Source organism: Hippopotamus amphibius, chromosome 2 (assembly GCF_030028045.1).
Source record: "Hippopotamus amphibius kiboko isolate mHipAmp2 chromosome 2, mHipAmp2.hap2, whole genome shotgun sequence".
Classification (NCBI taxonomy): domain Eukaryota; kingdom Metazoa; phylum Chordata; class Mammalia; order Artiodactyla; family Hippopotamidae; genus Hippopotamus; species Hippopotamus amphibius.
Genome location: NC_080187.1, coordinates 177,127,978 through 177,151,618, shown reverse-complemented (window position 1 = coordinate 177,151,618; position 23,641 = coordinate 177,127,978). Strand labels below are relative to the sequence as shown.

General features: G+C 38.7%; 2 protein-coding genes across 8 annotated transcripts in view; one reads left to right on the top strand and one right to left on the bottom strand.

Annotated features, from left to right (window-relative positions):
• The first annotated feature begins 261 nt into the window (after positions 1–261).
• Positions 262–4,828, top strand: EMC4 (ER membrane protein complex subunit 4). 4 transcript variants are annotated; one of them, XM_057721466.1, is made up of 5 exons: positions 262–459; positions 795–909; positions 3,356–3,509; positions 3,834–3,994; positions 4,244–4,828. In XM_057721466.1, the coding sequence occupies exons 1-5, from the start codon at positions 374–376 to the stop codon at positions 4,277–4,279; spliced, it is 552 nt and encodes a 183-aa protein (XP_057577449.1). In that variant the 5' UTR covers positions 262–373; the 3' UTR covers positions 4,280–4,828. The 4 variants fall into 4 exon arrangements, with proteins under 4 accessions (XP_057577449.1, XP_057577453.1, XP_057577452.1 ...); XM_057721470.1 differs by lacking the exon at positions 3,834–3,994 and having other exon boundaries at positions 282–459; positions 4,244–4,658; XM_057721469.1 differs by lacking the exon at positions 795–909 and having other exon boundaries at positions 320–459.
• SLC12A6 (solute carrier family 12 member 6) overlaps positions 4,818–23,641 on the bottom strand; it is an 80,800-nt gene continuing 61,976 nt past the window's right edge. For 3 of the 4 annotated variants that reach the window (XM_057721463.1, XM_057721464.1, XM_057721465.1), the window contains 17 exons: positions 23,386–23,600; positions 22,265–22,423; positions 21,991–22,089; positions 21,663–21,720; positions 18,683–18,857; positions 18,268–18,386; positions 16,934–17,032; positions 14,864–14,983; positions 13,714–13,818; positions 13,142–13,310; positions 11,627–11,822; positions 10,888–11,057; positions 10,091–10,222; positions 9,482–9,589; positions 9,097–9,281; positions 8,565–8,698; positions 4,818–7,602 (listed from right to left, as the gene is read on the bottom strand). In XM_057721463.1, the coding sequence (XP_057577446.1) occupies positions 7,511–7,602; positions 8,565–8,698; positions 9,097–9,281; positions 9,482–9,589; positions 10,091–10,222; positions 10,888–11,057; positions 11,627–11,822; positions 13,142–13,310; positions 13,714–13,818; positions 14,864–14,983; positions 16,934–17,032; positions 18,268–18,386; positions 18,683–18,857; positions 21,663–21,720; positions 21,991–22,089; positions 22,265–22,423; positions 23,386–23,600 (2,335 nt within the window). In that variant the 3' untranslated portion in view covers positions 4,818–7,510. The remainder of the gene's footprint in view (positions 7,603–8,564; positions 8,699–9,096; positions 9,282–9,481; positions 9,590–10,090; positions 10,223–10,887; positions 11,058–11,626; positions 11,823–13,141; positions 13,311–13,713; positions 13,819–14,863; positions 14,984–16,933; positions 17,033–18,267; positions 18,387–18,682; positions 18,858–21,662; positions 21,721–21,990; positions 22,090–22,264; positions 22,424–23,385; positions 23,601–23,641) is intronic. The other variant, XR_009051301.1, reaches the window with a different exon arrangement.

Here is a 23,641-nt window from a genome sequence, read left to right as displayed (position 1 = left end):
GTTCCCGGGAACGCGTAAGAGCTCCAGAAGCTTTTCGTGGCTTCGACTCCTAACACAGAGTCTGTGTGGACTTCCCTCTGTCCCGTAAAAAGCACCTCCGAGGTCAGGGAACACCCAGCTGGCCTCTTCACAAAGGAGGGAAGGTGCGGGAGTCGTTACAGGGAGCTTTGCATTCCGCCTCCTTTTTCCTCCTCCCAGCTTCTGTAGCTCCTAGCGTACCCTTCGATCGGCCGCAGGACGATTTCCGGGGTCGGAAGTGACGTCTATACTTACGCGCCGGAAGTGGCCTTGCATAGTGAGCCCAAAAAGTCGAGCTTGAGGCCCGGTTACGCTCTGGTCAGGAGCTTTGCCGGTTTGGTAGGCGGCTGTTGTCATGACGGCCCAGGGCAGCCTGGTGGCCAACCGAGGCCGGCGCTTCAAGTGGGCGATTGAGCTGAGCGGACCTGGAGGAGGCAGCAGGTGAGGTGCCTGGGCAAAGTTCGACATCAGAGCTTTCACCCCAGAACTACCCCAGAGGAATAGGACCTGATCCCTCAGGCATAACTCTCCGAAAAGGATGGGTGGCACAAAAAAGACTCCTGGAGAGCTGGCGGCTTCTCTGCATACGAGTTTCCATGACCAAAGGATGCTTATATCATTCCTTCATATAGGCAAGGGTCTGACGAACCCACGAGGGGGCTTGGTCTAATCTGGGTAGATGCATCTGAGGATCTTTGTTCTTATGATTAGAACAGGAAATGTGGGCTATGAAGTGCGGGAGGCTGCGGCATTAGTTTCTTGGTTTTGGTCTCTAGGGGCCGAAGTGACCGGGGCGGTGGCCAGGGAGACTCGCTGTACCCAGTTGGTTACTTGGACAAGCAAGTTCCTGATACCAGCGTGCAAGAGACAGACCGGATCCTAGTGGAGAAGGTATAGAGGTATAGATGTCACCATAGTCCTTGGGCCAGTCTTCACCTACACACCCACCCTCTTCTCCCAGGCAGTACATGAATTTCTTACTGTAGATGGTCCTTATCCGAAATATTTGGTAGCTTAACTGCTTGAGATTAGTGTTACATTAGTTGACATAGCAGATCCAAAGGTGCTGAATAATTGGAAAAATAAAAGACGTTTGAACATAAGGTATAAGAATTAGATTGAAAATTGTCTATTGGTAGCAATGCGTTCGAGCTGAAGTCCTTTTTTTCTACTCTAGTTCCCTTACACCACACAACCAACCTGTCAGAATAGTCGTTTTACCTTCAAAATAGATTCAAAATCTTACTTCTTATTGCTTTACTCTATCATCCTGGTCTAAGCCACTTCATCTCCTATCCCTTTCCCCTTTGTTCACTCCTATAGTCAGAATGGCTTTCTTGCTGCTCCTTAAATACGCCAGGCAAGCTTTTATTTCAGGCTTTTTGTACTTGTTCTTCCCTTTCCCCCCAGATACCTTTATGATTTGCTGTCTCATCTCCTTTAGGTCTCTCAAATGTTACCTTCTTAGTGAAGTCTACCCTCATGGCACTCCTTGTTTTCTTACTTTGTATTTCTCCATATCATTCATATATAGTTTACTTATTTTATCATCTCTCTTTTCACTCCTGTAAGCTCCATGAGAGCAAGATTTTGTCTCCCAAGTCTCTAGAACAGTGCCTGGCACTTTCTTTCCCCTCAGCCTTAATATTGTTCAATATTAAATGATCTGTTTCATGAAATGCAGTGCTTTTCACGTGAAAATAAGAGCTGTTGTCAGTGATTTTCTTGATAAGCATCCTGTCATTTCTCATCTTGGTACATCAAAGTGTAATATGAATAATACATGATAGTAAGGTATTACTAAAATGGCCTGATTTTAAAGGTAGATTATTTATAAAATATGTATTTTAGAACAATTCAGTTGTATGGATGATTTGATATTTAAACTCAGATAAATGATCTTTGTAAATGACACATTAGGGAACTGTTTACAGATATGGCCATTTATTCTTTTATGTGAATAAACCCAAGGGACAGGGGTATATTATTCTGCTTATATAGATTTACTTTAAATATTTTGTTTAGGATTTTTACATTTAGGTTCATGGGTGATATTGATCTGTAAACTTTTCTCCTGATGTCATTGGCAGGTTTTGGTATTTATGAGACCCCATATTGCAGTAATGAGTTCATCTTTTATTCTCTGAGTTTGTGTAATATTGGCTTTATTTTTTCCTTAAGTGTTTAGAATTTGCCAAGGGATACCATTTGGGCATAATTACGAGTTTCTTAAAATTATAAGACTTTAAATTTCCGATTTCTTACACCTTTTAGGTCTTATTTTTTCTGGAAATTTAGCCATTTGCCAAAAGTCATAATATTGATCAGTTTAACATATGCAAGACCTGTAGATATGTCCCTTTTTGCATTCCTGCTGTTGAATATTTACCTTATTTCTTATTCATCAGGCTCACCAGTATTGATTTTCTCAATCTTTTAAAAAAACGCCTTTGGCTTTGTTGATTTGAAGAAAATTTCATTAATTTCCACTCATTTTGATTTCCTTCCTTTCCATATTCTTGGGTTTATTGTTTTTTCTAACTTCTTGAAATAGATGCTTAGATACTTTTAGTCTTCTAATATGTATTTGAGGGTGTAAATTTCTCAAAGCTCTGTGTCCCACAGTTTTAATATATGGTATTTTGTTATCAGTTAACAATATTCTATTTTCCACTGAAATTTCTTCTTTGATTAGTGGATCATTTAGAGCACATTTGTTCATTCTAACACATAGGGGATTTTCTAGTTATCTTTTTGTTATTGATTCCTAGCTTAATTGCATTATAATCAAAGAATATGCTTTGTATGATTTGAGTTCTTTGAGAATTACTGGCACTTTCTCCATGGCTCAATAAGTGTCAGTTTTTGCAAATGTCCCATGTGTGTTTGAAAAGAATGTGAATTCTGCAGCTGTTGGGTGCAGTGTTCTATATGTCAGTTGGGTTAAGTTAATAGTGTCATTCAGATCTTCTATATCTGGATTTGTCTGTTTGTTCTATTAGTGATTGAGGTGTGTTAATCTACCACTATGTGGATTTATCTAGTTCTTCAATTGCAGACGGCCAATGATAGATGCAGAAGTATAAGAACAAAAGTAGGAAAGTCTTTTCTTTACCTGAAATCATAGGGAAAAATGGTATCTGGAAAACCCATAGGGAAAAACAAATGGTGACGATGCTTTATCTTCAGTAGAAGAGCAAAGTGGGAGGAGGGCAGAGGAGTCAGCTCACTTAGAAGCACAGAATTGGGAATCGTGTTCATTTGACTTTAACATCAGTGATACGATAAATGTGGGACTAAGGATTGTGATCAGCGGTTAAAACTGTGTTTGTTTTAGCGCTGCTGGGACATTGCCTTGGGTCCCCTGAAACAGATTCCCATGAACCTCTTCATCATGTACATGGCAGGCAATACTATCTCCATCTTCCCTACTATGATGGTGTGTATGATGGCTTGGCGACCCATTCAGGCACTTATGGCCATTTCAGCCAGTAAGTATTCTCGAAATGACAATCCTTCCTAAGCTTTAAGAATCAAAGGCAAATTCTTCGGCAGAACCCATACTGGATATCTCCAGCAGAGCTAGCTCTTGGCTAGTTGCAGTAGCAGTGTGTGCAGGGTGCTGATGGCAGTGGGTGGGGGCATGGAGGGGAAATGGTGCTTGTGGTTTTCTGTTCACCTTTAGTGGTTCTATTTGCTATCTTACTATGGGACTGGACAGTCTGCCTGTATTATTTATATTAATATATGGCCTGATTCGTATTGAAAAAAAAAAAAGTTGTTTTGTTTTTTGACACTTTCTGCTACCCCAACAGCTTTCAAGATGCTAGAAAGTTCAAGCCAGAAGTTTCTTCAGGGCTTGGTGTATCTCATTGGGAACCTTATGGGTTTGGCATTGGCTGTTTATAAGTGCCAGTCAATGGGACTGTTGCCTACACATGCATCAGATTGGTTAGCCTTCATTGAGCCCCCTGAGGTAAGGCAAAAGGAAAGTTAAATTTGGGGCAGCTGTAATGTACAGTAAATAGCTGATCCATTTGTTGGTGGGGGATCACAGTTGGTATTAGTGCTTATTTCTTAAGAAATAAGATCCATAAGGAGTTTGGAAGTTGTTATTTTTTAAAGATAAAGCAAAATAGAGCTTATGATTAAAGTATTAAGTACTCAATTTAGGAAGTTATTTCAACGCATTCACCACTAACCTATTCATTTTTCCTTTTTCCAGAGAATGGAGTTCAGTGGTGGAGGACTGCTTTTGTGAACCTGAGAAAGAAACATGTGGTGCCTCTGGATCTGGATCTCATCTACAACCTTCTTCATGCCCAGCGGCTCCTCCTCAGCATCCTAACCCTTAACGTCACTCACTGAAAAGAACCAAAAACGCTCTATTCTCCATGGTGAAGAGTCAAATCCTAGAAAGACAATGTACATATCACTACAAATACAAAAAAAAAAAAAAACTGTACCACAACTCTTGACTGAAAATAAGGTAGAAAACTTTATTTATGTTTCCAGTGTAGAGCAAAACAACAAATAAAACCACAACTATGTAAACAAAAGAATCATTGCTGCTAAATCAAGAACTACAGCAGCATCTCCTTTTAATAAATTAAATGGTTGAGAACAATGCTTTAAAAAAAGTTGCACAATTTTCCCTTAAATCTTTTCTCCGTAATATTTCACTTCTAGTTAACACAGGCTGGGACGTAAAAATTCTGTTGGAGATACTTGTGGAAAATGTGAGAAACTAACGCTGAATTCAGATTATGAACATGATGAAAAGAAAAATAAACCAGACAAAAAAAGCACATAAAATGCTTACAGTGTAATTGCTACTTTAATATCCACAAAAATGGATTTTTAACACATTTGGGGGAATGAGGATTGGCGGGATCTCTGGGGCCACAGGAATCTGAGGCAATGGAAGATACAAAGTAGTGATCTTTTGCCTGCCAAAAGGAACTTGGCACCTGTCAAACAGATGCTGCAATTCAAATTTAAGCTTTTAAGATAGCTATAAAAGGCAGAGGGCCAGCAGTTGGAAAATAAATATTGTCATAACCTGCCCTGGTAAAGTCATAGCTAAGACTTAAAAGCTGGATCTCATTCAAAAGGCAGGAGGAGGTCTTTCCTTTCTCTTCCTGCTTGAAAAACAAAGCCCCTTCCCCTAAGGTGCATTCTTCGTCAAGTTTTCAGTATTGCTTTATTTGCAGTGATTAAAAGAGACAAGACACCCTGCAGACAACATAAGCAACACACAAACATGAAATGCTCTAGACAGAGATGAGTTTAAATCTGGCCTAATAACTACTTCCCCATGTAACAGTGATTGTGTTTTAGGGGCTGAAGTAGGAGCTATATTAGTAGCCACTAATTCCATTATCCCTTTAAAGGATTCTTACAGAGCTCCAGCCACAAAACGCTCTTCCAAAACTCATCTTATTCTCTGCCCACATTTTTTCTATATGGGAAAAAACACATACATACATATATCACTGTGGCCAGAGGGTCTGTGTAAATGTAAAGGAATTCCTGGGTAAGCTGACCTTTAGAGCACAGGTCTTTAATAGCTTGGGTCCTAGGGGACCTGTTCTACTACTGTTGGACTCAACTTAGCAATGGAGTTTTGCAATGAAAGTTGTAAACAATGCTTCTATACTCTGCAGGAAGCAGCAGAAAAAAAAAAAGACTTAAAAAAGATCTCGTCTGCTTTGCTACCTGACTGGACCTGGGCGTTGAAAGATGAACAAAGGGAATAAATCAAAATGACTCAGTTTCTTAAGCCATATTGAAGGGTTTTTCTCCTCTGTCCATAAGGGTCAGATGAATAGTCTGCAGACTACAGAGCAAGTCAGCTTGCTCCACATCCTACTGGTAATCAAGAGTGGCACTCTTTATCATAAAATGAAGTTCAAAAGCAGTCATGAATACAGGCAAAACAGTTTCCTGAAATACCCTATCCTATCTATCCTGTAAAATAAATGAAGATTCCACATGTATGAAACTACCACTCAGTCACACAGGGCAGTTTCCCTATGCTTGAAAGTCTGGTATTTTGTGATCATTAAGTTAGCAAATAAAAAGCTAAGCTTGCATAAGCATTTCCTTGACACATTTAGAGCTTTCTGAAAACAAAACTGAAATAGCAAAAGACTGTTACCTTGGATAATCTTAGTTCAGATCCAAGTTTCTGCAGTCAAAATGAAGAATAAAATTGAAAAAATAAATGCTCATACTTTGAGCACTGAGATGCATGCCCTCAAGTCTTCACTATGGCTTTGGGAATAAGTCCACAGGTTTCCTAATGAAAGCAGTTTCTTGAATCAGGCCAATGCCAATTGTATGCCACTTGAGTGAAGCAGGTAAGAAGAGCAGCAGCAGCTCAGTAACTTTGGCACTATGGAAGGAGTATGGCTCTAAACTTTGAATTCCACTGCTGGATTCTCCCTTTGAAGGATAGTCCAAAAGTTTTAGGGAAGGATTTTAGCCAGTCTTCCTAGTGTTTGTTCCTCTGACTTTTGATCTATGTCTATAACCCAGAGGGCATAAAAGGGAGAAGGAAAGGAGAACCTATTGGTCAATATGCATCATCATCTGTATTTCTTAGATAACAGCTTGTATATTTTGCCCATGTCACATAGGTAACCACAGACTATGTTTTTGTAAATCTTGAGAGCTACCTTTTGGAGTTCACTTAGGTTGTCCATTTGCAAAGAACCTGAAAGAAATAATTTTTACTCAACCTTTTAAAAAACAGTTTTCATGGTAACAGTGCCTGTATTGAACTCTTAACCACAGAATGGATTTGAGAAACAGCTGAAATATACAACACACCATGTGTACTTAAACATATTTTGGGGGAATCTTGTTTTGGAGGAAGTAGAGGCTGCAGTTTCATGTTTCAGTTTTTATATATTAGTACTCTAATGTAAAATTAGAGTCCAGGAGAGCAGTGGATGCTCTGACGAAAAGTTTCATCTTGGCCTGCCACAGTTATCTCCACAAAGACCTTAGATCCCCATGGCCATGAATTCTTTAGTATGATGAGGCTGGGTCTCTCTGGCTGTTACCCCCGTGGTGTCATCACTGAATCATGATTTCTGAGACTCATCTTTAATGTTAGATGTGTACTTGTCTTTTGTCTTGTTTCATTTCTAGCATCCCTTTTGCCAATTCTTTTTATTGGTTTTGCTTGTTAATTCTAACTTGCCTTCATCTGGTACAGGCATGGCTTGTAGGACTTGAGCACTGTTCTGATGTTGAGGGAATATCTGCTTCTTCTTTAAGGAGAGCAGGTCATGTGGTAGCAAACAGCGGATCTATTGTACTTTTCCGCACAAGTACTTGTGGCTCAGCTCGTTAAGAATTCAGCGTGATGTATACAGAACACAGGTCTCTAGTTGATGGAAGTGGTAGTAAAGAGCTGGCAGTTCCACGGAGGATGGGAGCCTTTTCAGAAAGGTAAAGACAAGCAGAGTCATTCAGGGGTGGATTATGAATAAATGGTGATCACTTCACTGCCACCACCTCGGACAAGAAGGACTCGCTCTAGTCCTTCGGTGAGCACTTCTAGGAACTCCATGTCTTCAGAATTTGTCAAGGAGACAAACAGGCAGGAGAAGAGCACACTTTACAACCTGGCACCATGATAACCTGAGTTTATCTGACTACAAAGCTGCAAAATCAACGTGCTTGTTTTAATTATTATATACTCAGAACTGGAGAAGTCTGAACTCTGGATTCAACTTAACTCTGTGAAATAACCTTGGGATCTAGTCTCTTTGCATAAAAAACACAAGACGCTTTCCCACTTGTTAGTTTTTTTTTCTAAATGTTATTTTAAAATGGGGGAAACCCACAAGTAATGTGTTATTACTACATAGGAAATAAGCTAAAAAGAAAAAGCCACAACAGGATAGCTTGTAAGATTCCTAGAGAGAATCCAAGTAATTTCCAAGTGAACCTGCTCATTAGATTTTTTCTGCCAGTTCTTTTTTCTTTTTCAACTGAAATATAGTTGATTTATTCTTTGTTTTCTCTTAACCTATTTTCCTTAATGGTACTGGTGGGAATGGACCAGCCTATGCCACTGCAGTGCTAAAGGGATCCCGTACAAACAATCCTGGAATTAGGGTATGAGGAAGAACCCTTATCTTTTCCCCTCAGAGGAGATTCCACTTCAACTGCTTCTTCCCTAACTCCACCAAAAGAGAGAGGCTTTGCAAAGTGGGCAGAGCCTGGAAAGGAGAAAGGATGCAGGTGTTGCATCTCTAGGGCTGTCATTCTATACACCGAATGTTAAAAGTCGTATTGCAAATATGCCACCTAAAAAGTCTCTTTAGGGTTCGAAAGAACATATTACACCCAGCTGCCCCAAAGGAGAGTAGTATCACTGCTTTGTAAGGATCCTTGCCTAAGACTTTTAACAGTCTTCCCTCCTCAAGAGGGGAAGTCATAGACAATAACTTTTACAGTTACTTAGTGTCTCATCTAAAACACAGGCTAAGATTTTCCCTACGGGGTAGTTCTGCTCTTGGAAAGGATACAGTTTTCATCACCTTCAGGGTTTCGGGGTGGCCCTGGCATATTCAATAAAACCAGCTTTGCTTCATGGGACTTGTTAACTATCACCTCATTGAGCTTCACTGCTGTATGCATCCGCCTCACATTGGACTGGTCCCTGGAAGAGGAGTGTTAGGAAGAAACAGGTGGGTTAAGGCAAAGAGAAAACTAGGCATATCGTCAACTTTAAAAAACTTGAGATATTAGAGATTTTTTGCTTTGACCATGGTTAATGTAATGAACAATATGACTGCCTCATAATATTGATACCGTGGGTTTTCTCATTCTACGTTTGCTTGTTTTATACCAGGAACACAGTGTGGACAGAAAGAAAGATGGTTAGCTTGGGTACAATATTAATTGGTAGCTGATATGCATAGGCAAAGAACAGAAAGACGGCTGGATCTGGGATGAAATGAAGGCCAGGTTCTGTCCTGTGTATCCAGGCAAAGTCACATCTGTGGCACTAACTAGGATCCTATGATAAGTGATAAGTTTGTGAGCTGGAAAACTTACGGACGCATGTTAAGCAGGTCCTGGAATCCTTCCATTGACTTAGCCTTTTGCCCCCGGGATGCCATGTACTTGTCTTTTGTCCAGGTCATGTGCACCTTCTCCTGATAGGTCTCTGTCTCCTCATCCTCATCAGAACCAATGCTGGTCAATCGCAGCATTGAGTTCCGATCTTTCACCAACTGTGCCTGAGGAAGGCCCAACACAGCTATGACTCTATACCCAATTTTCTCTCATGCTTCATCTTTAATTATTTTGAAATGTGTTTATAGTGGAGTAACTAACAAAGCAAGCAGGAAAGAGTCTGTCATGCTGAGAACAATACTATCATCCCTCTCAGTGACAGACTTCATAGGGCCAGGGTTAGGCCGATGCAGCAAGGTCTCACCTCTCTGTCCCGCTCCGTTTTGGACAGTCGCATGTGCCGGAGCATCTGGGACCTCTGCTCCATCATCAGTGTGCGCTCATAGGTATAAGCTGATATGTCACTGTCATGCTGCCACAGAGATCATGCAGAGTAGGCAATAAGCACAGAGGAGAAAGAACCATACACTTTCATTTCCACTCACTAAACCAGAGAAAGTATCACAGTATCAATCCAGGTTTCAGTTTTTGTTCAGTCACTGAGCTACATAAATATAATATTGTGGACTGTAGATCAAATCCAGAGCCCTGAGTCTTTTCCACAATCTAACCATTATGTATGTGTTTCCTTGAAACACAAAACACAAACTCCAGTCTTTTTATTTTATTTTTTAATACTTAAAAAAAAAAAGCTATGTGTGATTTTGGCATGAATATATGAATTGAAACTTAAAACTATATTAAGCAGACAAGAATCTGGCAGAAATAGAAGCTCTAGGTAATAAACAAGAAAGCAAAAATAAAAACCACCAACAAATATGCATTACATAGGCATTGTACTTATCTAGATCAATATATTAGAGTTTTGCTGGAACTAAGGGATTAATCCACATTTGCAGAAGAGATTACTCACCATCTCTACCACTTCCACCTCTGCCTCAATGCGAAGGTGATACAGGAAGGTGGCCAGGTCCTTCTTCATCTGAATACTGTTGTCTTCTAGTTGGGCTACTGTGAAGATCCGTATGCTGCATTTTCGCCACACCTGAGAAAGTACCATATATACGTGGAAAATTAAATACAAGAAGGCAAAAAAGAGTTATTTCTTAAGACAAACAGAATTTTTCCTAGAACAATCTTGTATAGTATCAGGGTATTTGTTCCTAGATTCTCACTTGCTATATCATTGTACTAGGGCAAAAGCTTGACTAAGGAACACATTAAATACAGTTTAAAGGAGTTCTTATTTCATAACAAGAAAAAAACTGGCAAAACAGAAAAGATGGCACATGATACACTGAGGGTGCTTTATTCAGATAGCAGACTGACGACACTGTGCAGACTAAAATATTTACTACTTTTAATTTCAGTCTTACCAAACGATGCACATATGTAAGATACACACACATACCCTTGTTTCCAGCATTTTGGTCTTTTTTAAAAAAAACAGGACGTGTTCACTTGTTAATGTCTTTTCCAAGAGCTCATATGGAGCTTTATTAATCTGCTGAATTTCCCTCGGAGATGGTTAGGTATCAACTACAAAGAAAACTATTTCTCATAAGGTTGAATCTGGGATCCTGGAAGGCCAAGAATAATCTCCAACTCTCCTAAGTGCCAGTACTACAGAATGAAAGGAAGATTCTGCCTAGTAAACCAGGACAGGAGTTAAGGGCGAAAGACTTTTTTTTTTTTAACGTTTTAAAATACCTTGTGCTGTTTCAGTAGGAATGGTAAGAGCATGAGCATCCCCCCATCATGCACAATCCACCACACATCGATGTTGCCCTCAGAAAACTGCTCCACATTGCTGGGAAAGAAGGAGATGTTTTTAGCCACCAGCAGGGCCAGATGGGCAGCTGTTGTCACTCGAACTGTGCCTGGGGAGAAAACAGAGAGAATCAGGATAAGCAGAGATGAATCCTTAAGCTTGCCTTGCTTCCTACCATGTCAGCAAAGAAAGGATAATACCCTTTCACAGTTCTTTGAGCAAGGTGTCCTATTTACACAGTAGGTTACACCAAATCAAGTGACAAAAATCATTAAGAAAAATGTGAATAGCTAACAGAATTAGACTTAGAACTATGATTTACATTACTAGGTGTATTCTGATTACTACATTTCTAAGGGGTGGGATACGTGAATTTGATGCGGAAGAATAATTCTTCCAATTCCTGTGAGAATGTCAAAGTGGGAGATCACACATGGAAATACAGCAATTTCAGAGATAATTTCTAACATAAGACTTGGCGAGACAAACGACTGATGAACATTATGTAAGGCTGGAGGGGGTGGGCAGAATCAGGTTATTACTAGTGGTAGTAATTTAGGTGCTCTTATAAGACTATGCTTCAGCAATGGCACAGTCTCTACTTGAGGATGCTGGGGGCTGGGGTTAGGGTACATCCTCTGTTTGAGCTCTCAGGATAGTATGAGAAGTGTTTTGTACCAATAAAAGTCTTCCAAGCTCGAGCATCTTCACTCTGGCGCCAGCCATTTGGCCACCCCATCACCACTGTGTTGTGCTTCATGCCTCCAAGGCCACATGACTGGATGAGGTGAGAAATGCCCTCTCTCAGCTTGGCGGCCACCACCAGCTGGGAGAATCCTTTCACCTTCTCTGCCTCCATTAGATGCTTTATGGTCTGAAAGAGAGACAGAACTTCAACACTGAATTACGTCCTCCTGAATCTTTTAACTTCTTCCTCCTTCTCCGTATTATATTCCCCTCCTCTTTCCAAACTCTGCATAAGTTCACATTTCCTACAGAACAATTCAAAAAGTTTAACTTATCCCAATGAAATTTTATTATCTTTTGCCTTTTTCACTTTCTAAGTGCTTACTACATATGTAGATAGTTGTCTACATGTATTGATAGTTCCTTTGCCTTTGCCTCTCTTCTGCTTTTCTAACATACCAAACAAATTGAGAATAGGGATCCTCACAAAGTGAATAGTCAATATTCCTTCTTAACTGCCCAGGGGAAGGGTGAACATAATCTCTTTCCTTCCTTAGTCCCAGTCTTGCCCTCACTCGTATTACTAGAAATTGAATATGACGACTCAGTTTCTGTTTAGAATTTTCTCAGGTACGTTTTCTTTTTTGTTTCTCCTATTTCCACATCCCTTTTGATATTTTAATGGTGATTACTATGACACTTGTATTTGTTTTACTATTATTTATTCAGGCCAGTTTGGAGATAATATTTCATTTACTTTTACTTCACTCTCTTGGTGGAAAGGTGAAGGGAATAATAGTGTGGAAAATGGGTATGATTTTCCCACAGGCACAGATTAAGTCAGTGCTGTAGCTAGGATAATCAGGGTCTCTTGATTTCTGATACTGTGCTTTTTATTTATTTTTATGATCATTCTGGACTAATGTTTCTTCAACATTTCTAGTTCTAGGCTTTCAAAGCATTCCAAAATGAAATCCAGTAAAATTTCTGAAATGTAACTGAATTTTTTCCAGGGTTTGTTCTATCATTTATAATAAATATTAGACTGAAATCTACTTTCTTCTTCAGGAAGAACTTTAATCCCATAAGTCAGTCAGAAGTAGCAAAGGAATCTTGCTCATGATACCATGTAGATTAGTAAAGAGGAAGAAAATGTACTCATTGCTCCTTGTTGTCACAAGATTGAGAGGAACTATCACCATAGCTCAAGGGATGATTTATTTACATGACTTCTCTCAGGGCTGAGTCAGTGTCTGGAGTCTATTTGGAAATAGTGCTTAGCCTTGATAATCTTAGTTTAGAAATGCTTTTTAAATGGGAAGCATAAATTATTATCTTCTGGTTCATTTTATTATTTGGGAGAATATGATCATTCAAGTCAGCACTAAGAAGGACGCCTCCTAGATCACTCCGGAAAGCGATCCACTTAGAAATCCGAGGTCTTATGACTCAACAGCACAAAGCCATAAGCTGAATCCCCCTAGGTCAATAAGCCTTGACTCTTACCTGCTCAGCAGCTAAAGCTTCACCATAGTTCTCCAGGAAGTTCCCCACAATGACAGAGCCCACAATAGTGAGACCCTTTCCTGCCTTAAGCTGTGAAGCAAAGGTGAGGAGGCGAGGATGCTTGACATGCAGGTCTTCATCTAGTTTCAGCAACACAAGCAACTGAGGCCTGTAAACAGGTTGCCGGGGGAAGGGGTGGGATGAGAAAACACGTTGGGTCTGGGGACAGAATGACAATTCTACCTTTAATTCAGGAGATCTGTATAAAACATATACTTTGACAGAAGGAAGAGATTAGAGAAAATGATGAAGCCATGCTGTACAGTTACTCTGAAATTTCCCAGTATTATCTCAAATTGATCAGTCTTGAAGGAAGAATGAAAATGGTAGAAGTCTAGATCATATATCACAGGAATAAAATGGAACAGAGGATCAAGGATTGAGAATCAGTCAAAACAGGTCTATTACATGAATTCCTTGAGCCACATGATTTCCTTATCCTGTAATCAGTGAAGCACACATTTCTGTGTGCTAACTCTGCCAAACACCACTAGGCTCTGTTGTTTTTTTACCTCCAGTTTTTAGTGTGTGGAGGTCCTTCCTCCAGCCGAAGCAAAGCAAATCGGGCTGCACTGAGGGACAGCCCACGAATACCATCACCCCATTCTTTCTCAGCTCTGGGAGAAAGAGGAGAAAAGAGCAGAGACAGACTTGAACTATAGCAAGTACAATCTCAAAAAAGAAAGTTTACTTTATCCAAAGGTAACATATATACAAGGTAATATATTAAAGCTCATATTAATTATTTATATGATGCTCTCCACTAACATAATGAACCCACTGTAAGCAGATAAACACTACCCTTCATCAACACACTGCACTGCACAACATCTCAGAATAATGGCTGGAAGGTCACTTAACTTGTCCTGTGATGTAACTATTCAAAAGCAGTAACGTAAAACAGCAATTTGGATTAGGAAATTACTACAGATCCAAATTTTAAATTATTTCAAAAATAATGCAGAGAAAGCAAAACTTAATGTAATCTTTTAAATCAGAGTGTTATTTATTCGTAATTTTGGGAAGTTGTTAGTGAAGTCTTAGCTGTTACAGAGTTATTCAGGACCAATTTCTTCTCCATTTCAGACACAATTCCTTGCCTGAAGAGATAAGCAAGAATATTTATATTTGTGTTACGCTCGTTTTTTTTTTAAATCTTTATTTTATATTGGAGTATAGTTGATAACAACGTTGGGTTAGTTTCAGGTGTACAGCAAAGTGATTCAGTTATACATATACATATTTCTATTCTTTTTCAAATTCTTTTCCCATTCAGTTTACTACAGAGTATTGAGCGGAGTTCCCTGTGCTATACAGTAGGTCCTTGTTGGTTATCTATTTTTAAATTTTTATTGAAGTATAGGTGATTTACAATGTTGTTAGTTTCTGCTGTACGGCAAAGTATACTTTAATATCGTCATTATTATTTCAGTACATCCTTTTAGTTATCTTTTCATTTATCTATTCATACTTTGTCAAAAGGTTCCCTTTATGATCAATGGCTTATGTCTGTAAGATAGCTAAGAGAATTAGGGGTACAAAATTTAGTTACAGATGAATGAAGTTTTCTGGATCCCTAATGCAATTTTCACCGGGCTGGCTCTAACCAAACTAGCCAGTTTCAATAGTTTTAGCAGTGATCAAAGTTGTATCCGGACTCACCCTTGGTACTCGATGTACTTGTAGATCATACCAGCTATTACCATAGCTACGATGGCATAATACCAGGAAGAAATGAACATCAGAGCCAGACAGATACTCATTCCCATGAAAGAGAGGGCCCTAGAAAATTAAAAACAGAAACAAATTAAAAAATGTCTTTCTAGGCAGCCAAAAAGGAAGCCTGTGACAGAGATGTCTCTTAAACTGGTGAGAAATTATTACTTTTTAAAATTCCAATATACTGCAGATAGAACTTCTGTAAAATGCAATAAAAATGAATTACTAGAAAAACTGTTATATGCTTGGATGCTGTGACAATGTCAAATTGCTATAAAAGTTTCTAAATGCTTTTTCTCAGTTTTTATAGGTGTCTTATCATGGACTAGCAACAATCAGTAGATCTGCACTGAGCCCCAAACCATCCTTCGTGCTGATGTTTCCCAATGCTGGAAAACCATAAATGAATAGGGATGCTACTAAAGTCATTTGTAGTTATAAGGACAATTAATACCTACGTGGCAAAGCAGAGATGGGACGTGTAGTCAAAACTCTGTGATCTTCTTAAAAAAAGTATTTCATATGAATATGGCTAAAAACTTTATGAACATTTATTAACACAACTGCAGAACCCACTGGAAAAATATCTCTCATTAGCTTCCTTACTTTACATAAGGAACTTGGAAAAAAATAATGAAATTCTTACTTTGATCAAATAAATTAGGTAGACAACTACATTTATTGAAGTTGTTTTTTGTACAGAATGAACTTAGTTGTATGACAAATTTCAAAGAACAAATAGAACAGTTGTTAATCTGAAGAAAATTGGGATCTAATGAATGAAAATACGGTGTAAAGAGAAAGAAAAAATAACAAAAGCAAAATAGTAACACAAAAATAGTTCATAATGAGGTTTCAACTAAAGTTAAAGCTAGAAAGAGGATGAGAGATGTTAAGATCAGTTGAAGATCTAAATTTGTGCCAGATAAAGGGTGCATCACTACCCACCACTGGTAAGTGAAGCTAGAAAGGAATCAAGGAAAAAGTCAGCAAAGAGGAATGTAGCAACAGGGACACACAGGACATATTAAAGAACTAGCTATGACAGAAAAGAAATGGAAAGAAATGGGATGGTAGCTAAAAATGTGGTGGCTCCTTAGGACTGAGGAGATGTGAACATAACAGCAGCAGCTGCAGCAGCATTTCACTGAGAGCTGTGTTATGTACAAAGGCACCGTGCTAAGCACTTTAGATTATCTCAAAATAATCCTGTGAGATAGATAATACTATCAGTCCCATTTCACAAATGAATAAAATAAAATTTTATGTGGTTATATGCTTTGCTGAAAGTTACAAAGCTAGTAAATAGCAGAGCTGACACTTGAACTTAGGTCATCTGACTCCATAGCTCATACTCTGTTTTCTTTTAAAAATTAATTAATTAATTAATTTTGGCTGCGCTGGGTCTTCGTTGTGGTGCGTGGGCTTCTCTAGTTGCAGTGTGCAGGCTCTCTAGTTGTGGTACATGGGCTGTAGAGTGTGCAGGCTCAATATTGGAGGTATATGGGATCTTAGTTCCCCGACCAGGGACTGAACCCAGGCCCCCTGCACTGGGAGTGCAGAGTCTTAACCACTGGACCACCACGGAAGTCCCCTCATACTCTTAACTCCTAAAGAAATCATCACAAGGAAGAGAGTCTGAGAATGAAAACTGATGAGCATATGAGGATAAATGGAAAGGAATGAAGCCCAGTGCTTAGCTAAGAGGGAAACAGGCAATCAGATATGCAAAGGGTAGGTTGTTTTAACCTGAAGAACACAGCAGCCTGGAAGCATTTATTTAACAGTTTTGATCTTCATTCTCAAGTGGGTATTATAAGTTATTATAAAACCATATATAAAAAACACAGTAGGATGGTGGAAATTCATGTGAGCACTGGAAGTTGAAACAGACTGTAGGAAATGGATGACCAAGAAAAAATTGTATTGAGAACTCAGAAACTCCTAGTGTCCTAGTTCAATGATGAGTTTTCTCCAAATGTAGGGGAGAAGAAGAAAAAAAAGCAGACTTACCAGTGGTAGTAGCGGAACCGTGGTCTCCAGTTGGGTGTTCGAAGTAATGTTTGCAAGGCACATGCCAAGTTCACAAAGAGGTAACACATGAGAAAAAACCTGGCAGAATAAAAAAAAGTAAGAGGAATGATTATTATTGAAAAATAATTCTTCACTGGTTATTTTAAATAACCAGAGAGTTTTGCTATATTTAAGCCTTTGTTCTAGCCCACTAGCCTTTGATTAAGACTAGGGTGTAGAGAAACTTAACCTCCCCACAAACCTGCTCAACCTTATAAGTTCTCTCCCAGTGAAAGACGCAACCACTCTTTATTCAGTTTTTCTTGAAATAATCCCGGGTTCCTCTTCACTATTCAACCTTGTTCCAAGTTCGCTTATCAAGTCCTTTGGATTCTACCTATTTACCAACATCTAAACTTTCCCCCCTCCTTTCCACCTCTACTTCTATCAGCATAGTTCAGGCTCTCATTTCTTCTTTGCTGGATTAGTGAAATAAGCTTCCAACTGGCATTCCCAGCTCAATTCTGGCCTCCTCCTAACCTCTCTTTTATACTGAATTGATCATTATGAAATAGAAACATGATCATTTTGGTCCCCAAGGATTACCCATTACTTTCAGGTAAAAGTTCCAGGTCCTATGTGATCTGGCTCTACCTACTTCCCTGTTCTGCATCTCCCCAACCCACATCTCCCATTCCATCAAAGCCAAACTTCCACTTCTCCAAATGTGCTGCTATTTCATCTCGCAGTTCCTTGACACACATTCTCTGCCTGGGATCTCTTTCACCTGTTCACTGCTTAGCAAATAACCAGCCCTCCTTCAAGATACAACTGTCATTTCCTCCAGAAGGCCTTTCCTGAGTCTCAGTCCAGTTAGAGGCCTTACTTTAGAGCTCATATAGCACTGTGTTCACCTTGACCACAGTACTCATCACGCGAGACAGGGATCACTGGTTTCTTTAACTACCTTCAGTTCCCTGAAGTTGTGTTTCAATCATCTCAGGCTTATTCTCAGCATACCACCCAGTGCCAGGTAGGTAGTAAGTCATCAATAAGTCAATAAGTTGAATGAATAGTAGTAAAAGCTATAATCAATTGATAACAAATCAGCAATGAAGGCAAAGAACTTCTGAAGTTATACAGCTAGAAAGAAACCATGACAACTTACAAAAGTTAGCCTTACATGAAACTTCTCAGGAACATTTATTATGTAGGTGAAGTTACACCTATACTTGGCTCACTCTGTTATCACTACTGTTACATGCCTGATGGAAATCAACATGTATTATACATCACATAAGCAAGAGTAAGTGAAAAGAATAACCGGCTCTTACATGGAAAGAATTGGGGCCACAAGATCAAGGGAGGCAATAAGGATTCCCAGCTCTGCAATGGCAGCAGTTAGAAGTAAAGCCCAGGTAGGTTCCCCATTGGCTTTGCTGTGACCAAACACCTGCACATAGAAGGGAAATATCAGACACAGGAGTGTGGGGAGGGTTTGAGTTAACGCTCCCTGATTCCTCTATGCTATGGCTTCATAGATCTAAAAGATAATAGTATTACAACTATGGTAGCTTTTAAATACCTTTACCCCACTCACGTAAACTCACACTAGAGATTTAGAGGGTCTTGTGCTAAAAACCCATGTCTTCATATTATATGAGCCAGTAATTCCTAAGCCTATGAAGATCACACTGTGTCTTATAAAACTGAGAAAATAGGAAGAGGGCATAGGACAGGGTCACTCACCCTCAGAAAGGGTATGATGTTATCCTTGGCTATAGCCTGCAGCAGCCTCGGTGCACCTGTGAGACTCTGAAGTCCAGCCCCACACGTGGAGAAGAAGGAGCCAATAACAATCACCCATGGGGATGGCCAAGATAAGGTACCTACCACGAGATTACCTTTCACAGCATCCCCAAACCTGGGAGAGAAATTGGAGTGAGGAAGTTTGACCTGGAAACAACTTTAGATGAAAAAACAAGACTGACATTCACCCATTTTTTTCTATTTATAATTTTTAGATTATCAAAATTGAGCTAGACATGAATAATATTAATAAACATAAAGGTAGACAGATCTGATCAAAAGGCACTACTAGTAGCCTAAGAAAAAAATAACCTGTAGGGCCAGAAATAAGCTAAGCTTTAATTAAAGCCTTCTGCCTCAAATTATCAAAATATCTACTCTTTGCAGACAAACTGTAAAAGTATAGAAAAATACAAAAAAATCAGGGAGGAAATCCATAATCCTAACTGCTAACATTTAGCATACCCTGCATATTTTAGTCTGTTTACTATGTTGTTAAAAACATGGATGAGACCACACTGCACCTATACTTCTGTATTTTTTTAAGCTTATAAGCAATTTCCTATGTCATGAAAAACTCATGAATAAACATTTTTAGTGGTTTTAATGATACTGCATCATAATTTAATTATCCATTCCTCCAATGTTGATTGTCTACTATAGAAAATACTGTGATTAACATCTTTATGCACATATCTACATTCATATTTTAGATTTTTTTTTCTTATGGTAGATTTCTAAGAAGGAATAACTGCAACAAAAGGGATCAACATCGTTAAATATTTCAAAGTCACTACCAAAGTCCTTTCCAGAAAGGATATACTGAATTTATTCCCACTGTAAGTAGATGAAGGTTCATAGCTACATACCTACTGCACACCAGCTCTTATTAAAATTTTAAGTCACTGCTAATTTGATGGGTAAAACATGGCATCTCACTGTTTACTTACAGTTTTAACAATTTTTTATACACTATCACACACACAAAAGAAATGTGCAAAAACTAAACGCATATTTCAATAAATTTTCACAAAGCAAATATCCATGTAACTACCACCCAGTCAAGAAATAAAACCTGCCAGCACCCAAAATTCTCTCATGCCCACTCAGCAGCTCTTTCTCCCTCCCCACTATCCTAACTTTTAATGCTATACAGTTTAACCTGTTCTTAAACTTTAAATAAATGAAACAGTATACATGTTTTCTGTTTGGTTTCTTTGATTCAACATTGTGAAACTTTTCTTTTTCCTTTTTTTCTTTTCTTTTGGTAATAGCTGTGGTTCGTTAATTTTCGCTGCTGTATAATTTTCCATCACACGAATACATAATTTTCTCATTCTATTGCTTATGGACATTTGGACTATTTCCAGATTTTGCCTCTTAAGAACAATTCTGCTGAAAGAATTCTTGTGCACACTTAATGCACTCATGCATGCATTTGTGTTGGATAGACCTAGCAGTAGAATTGCTGGTTCATCAGGTATGCATATGTTCAACTTTAAGAGATAATGTCCAACAGTTTTCCAAAGTGGTATTCTAATTTACACTTTCTATAATTTTTATGTTACATTATAATTTACCAAAGCTCTATAAACTCATTTTCAATTGCAACTGTATAGAAATAGTAAACTGTGTTACTTATTTACTTTTGTTAACAATATTTATATAGCATCTATTAGAGTTCTTGTCCTCAAAGAATTCAATCTAGCAGGGGATAGCGATATGAAAACAAGTAGCTGCAATGCAGTATTCTAAGTGCAATAATACAGCATGTTCAGTACAGTAGTTGAACAAAGGGAGGGGCGGTTATCTGTTGTGTGAGTCTGGGAAAGCTTCACAGGATAGAAGACACTTAGTCTAGTCTTGGAGGATGAATATAAGTCTGCCAGGTGGGAGTAACCCACTCTAAGCAAATAAAACTGCACACACAAATGGGTGGCTGAATGGAGACCTGAAACAACAATATTTAACTCTGAGTTATGGCTGGAGTTTAGGGAGTTTTTGAGGGAATGGTAGGAGATGAGATCAGAAAGAGGTAGAGAGGGCAAGACCAAAGTAATGGGCTTTAAGGGGCTTTGGCAGGCTCTGAGCAGGAAGGTTACATGATCAAATTTTGTGTTTTAGAAACATCATTCTGGTGACAGCGTACAAGAAAGATTAGAAAGTGGTAAAACCAAAAGGAAGAGTATTACAATAATCTAGGCAAAAGATCCTGAAGGCCTGTACAGACTGATGGGGACAAAAATAGTGGAACGGATGAGATCTTTTAAGCTGAAGGGTGAGATTTACAGGGCTTAGAAACCAACCAGATGAGGAAATTGATGGAAAAAGTCTAGGTTTCTGTTTTGAAAAAGGAGTGAATGGTGAGGCTATTAACTCCTCAAGATGGGTTAAAAGGGAAGAGATATAGCAGGTTTTGGAGAAGGAGTTTTCTAGAAATCTCTTGCAAAACATTTTTTTATACTCACAGAGAAGAGGAAAGGAAAAACACTCAGCAGCCTTCATGAAGGAAATGAAGAAAGTAAGTTTCAAGATTTTATTTAGAATGCCATATTCAGACACACTTATGTCTCACCGAGGAGATGCTAGAAACAACTGAAAGTTTTATTTTTTATTTGCCCTCCTTTACTGTTAGTCTTAGTTTTCCAACATCTCTTTTTACTGTACAGAAAAGTCCTCATTATTCAGACAAATTCACTGCTTTACTGAAGTGCTATATTCATTGCCTCTTATACAACAACATACTGGCCCTTATTATATAGCTCCCTTTTGGAGGCCTATATACATGTATTTTCTAATTGTTAGTTGTGATATATACCTCAGGCGGGCTTTGAATTTATAACTCTCTTGGGGCTATATGGGATGATCAGACATAATAGAAGGTAGACATGTGACTGTTACAAAGAAATCAACTACTCACTTGTCTCTGAGAACAACACCTTCAATACATGCACCAAAAAGGACAACATTGCTTAAATCTACAATATTGAGAGTCAAGGAAACTGACTTCACCTTCTAAGATGAACATAAACACTCGGGATATTTCTTCTATCAGTAAAATGAGTGGCTAAATTCACTAATCTCATAAATTCTTTCCTGGGTTTTAGAGATGAGGTGGGTAGATTATCTGGTGTGAAGTGAGGTGGTAGAAAGCAGCTATCTTTATTACCAGGATAAAAATACTGATCACCCTTGTTCTATGGCTGTTGCTATGACTAAGACTCAGACTGGATCCATCAAAAGGATACAGACAAAGGAGGTGGTCAGGATGGCAAGGATAGTGCCAATGGGAATAGACTTTTGAGCATCTTTCAGATCTCCAGATCTGTTTGATCCAGCCATGATACCTTTAGAAAAGGAAAAAAGAACAAGTTAACTTCTCCAGTTCCTGGACACTCTGATATTCATATTGCTATCAAAGACTAGAGGCAAATCTGGGAATCCTGAGGATATAATTTTGTCTAAGAAAAATCACTCCCTGAGTCTGATGGCTTGTAAAATAGGCAACATCCATCTGCTTACCTGTGACAGAGGGAAAGAAGATCCCCACCAGAAGAGTGAAAGAGGTGGTGATGTCAACAAGGACATACTCATGGTTTAAGCTGCCTAAGACATCAGAAGATTTGGCTGAGGACTTTTCAATAATCTCTCCCTTTGGTAGGTAATTACTCCAAAGATTCTCTGCAGCATGAAAAAAGGTATATAAGCAGCGGCAGTATGGAAACGACATAATTAGATAATTTTCTACCCAACAACATTCTAAATCAGATTCATCATTTATATAGTTTTTAAGGGTATGTTTGCTTCTACATGAGCACAGATATATGCACATACATATCATACAATAAAGCGCACATAAATAAAAACCTAATGCCTTTTCTCATCTGGTTCTAATGTAATTTGACAGAACACTTTGGTACATACAAATGCAGTTAAGTTTACCAATGCATATTTGTAAAAATTAAGCGAACTAAAGCTGAATGCCTTACAAAGCCTATTAAAAAAAAATTAGGCATCAATGCTACTTCTAACACCTTAGTATAAACTTGCTTACATGCAAAGAAATCTGTGGACCGAACAGTTAAAATAGAAGTCACTTACGGAAAGAGTTTCAAAAATTTAGATGAGTTAGGAAAACACACATGTGGATGTGATGACATTAAAATAGTTCTATCTGTCACTGTGGGAAAAACATTGGCAATTTTATAATAACACACAGAGTACTTTATTATCTTAAGTTAAAAAGTCATTTGCTCAGCTCTGCTTTCAAGAGCAGTAAATTTTAGCAGACAACATTGCAAGGGAGTCCTGAAAAAGGATAAAATCACTAACAAAAAGGCACAGAGATGTTGAATTAAGAGCTGTGTGCTGAACTTAAGAAGGGAAGTGGCACTGTGGCAGTGAGTATCGATGGACAACAGAATAGTTAAGATGGCAAAGTCTGGGGACTTCCCTGGCAGTCCAGTGGTTAAGACTCTGAGCTTGCAATGCAGGGAATGTGGGTTTGACTCCTGGATGGGGAACTAAGATCCCACAAGTCGCACAGCACGGCCAAAAAATGAAAATAAAGGTTCAATAAGATGGCAAAGCCCATTTTCCTCAGAAAAAAATTTTAAAATGTGTTCCGAAACCTCCCAACTCACCTGTAATGACACCGCTAGCCAATCCAGGGATGCCTTGGATTGAAGTGACATTATTGTGAACAAAGTATTCGTCACAGGTGGCATTGAAAAACTGACTGGAGTTACAGAAGAAGCCCCATAACTTTGACGGTACTGTCATGTTGTTAATTTCCTTAGTCTTTGAGCAAACATCAATGTGTCTTGATGAAAGGGTGCGGTTACCCAGCATGCAGACCCTAAATGAAAACCAGGGAGAAAGACGAAGCAAGGGGAAAAA

Bases quoted from the DNA above. Each gene is read 5' to 3' on its own strand.
- EMC4 (XM_057721466.1), top strand. From the start codon at position 374: ATGACGGCCCAGGGCAGCCTGGTGGCCAACCGAGGCCGGCGCTTCAAG. The intron at 3,510-3,833 runs GTAAGTATTCTC...CTACCCCAACAG, and splicing joins ACTTATGGCCATTTCAGCCA to CTTTCAAGATGCTAGAAAGT. The intron at 3,995-4,243 runs GTAAGGCAAAAG...TCCTTTTTCCAG, and splicing joins CCTTCATTGAGCCCCCTGAG to AGAATGGAGTTCAGTGGTGG.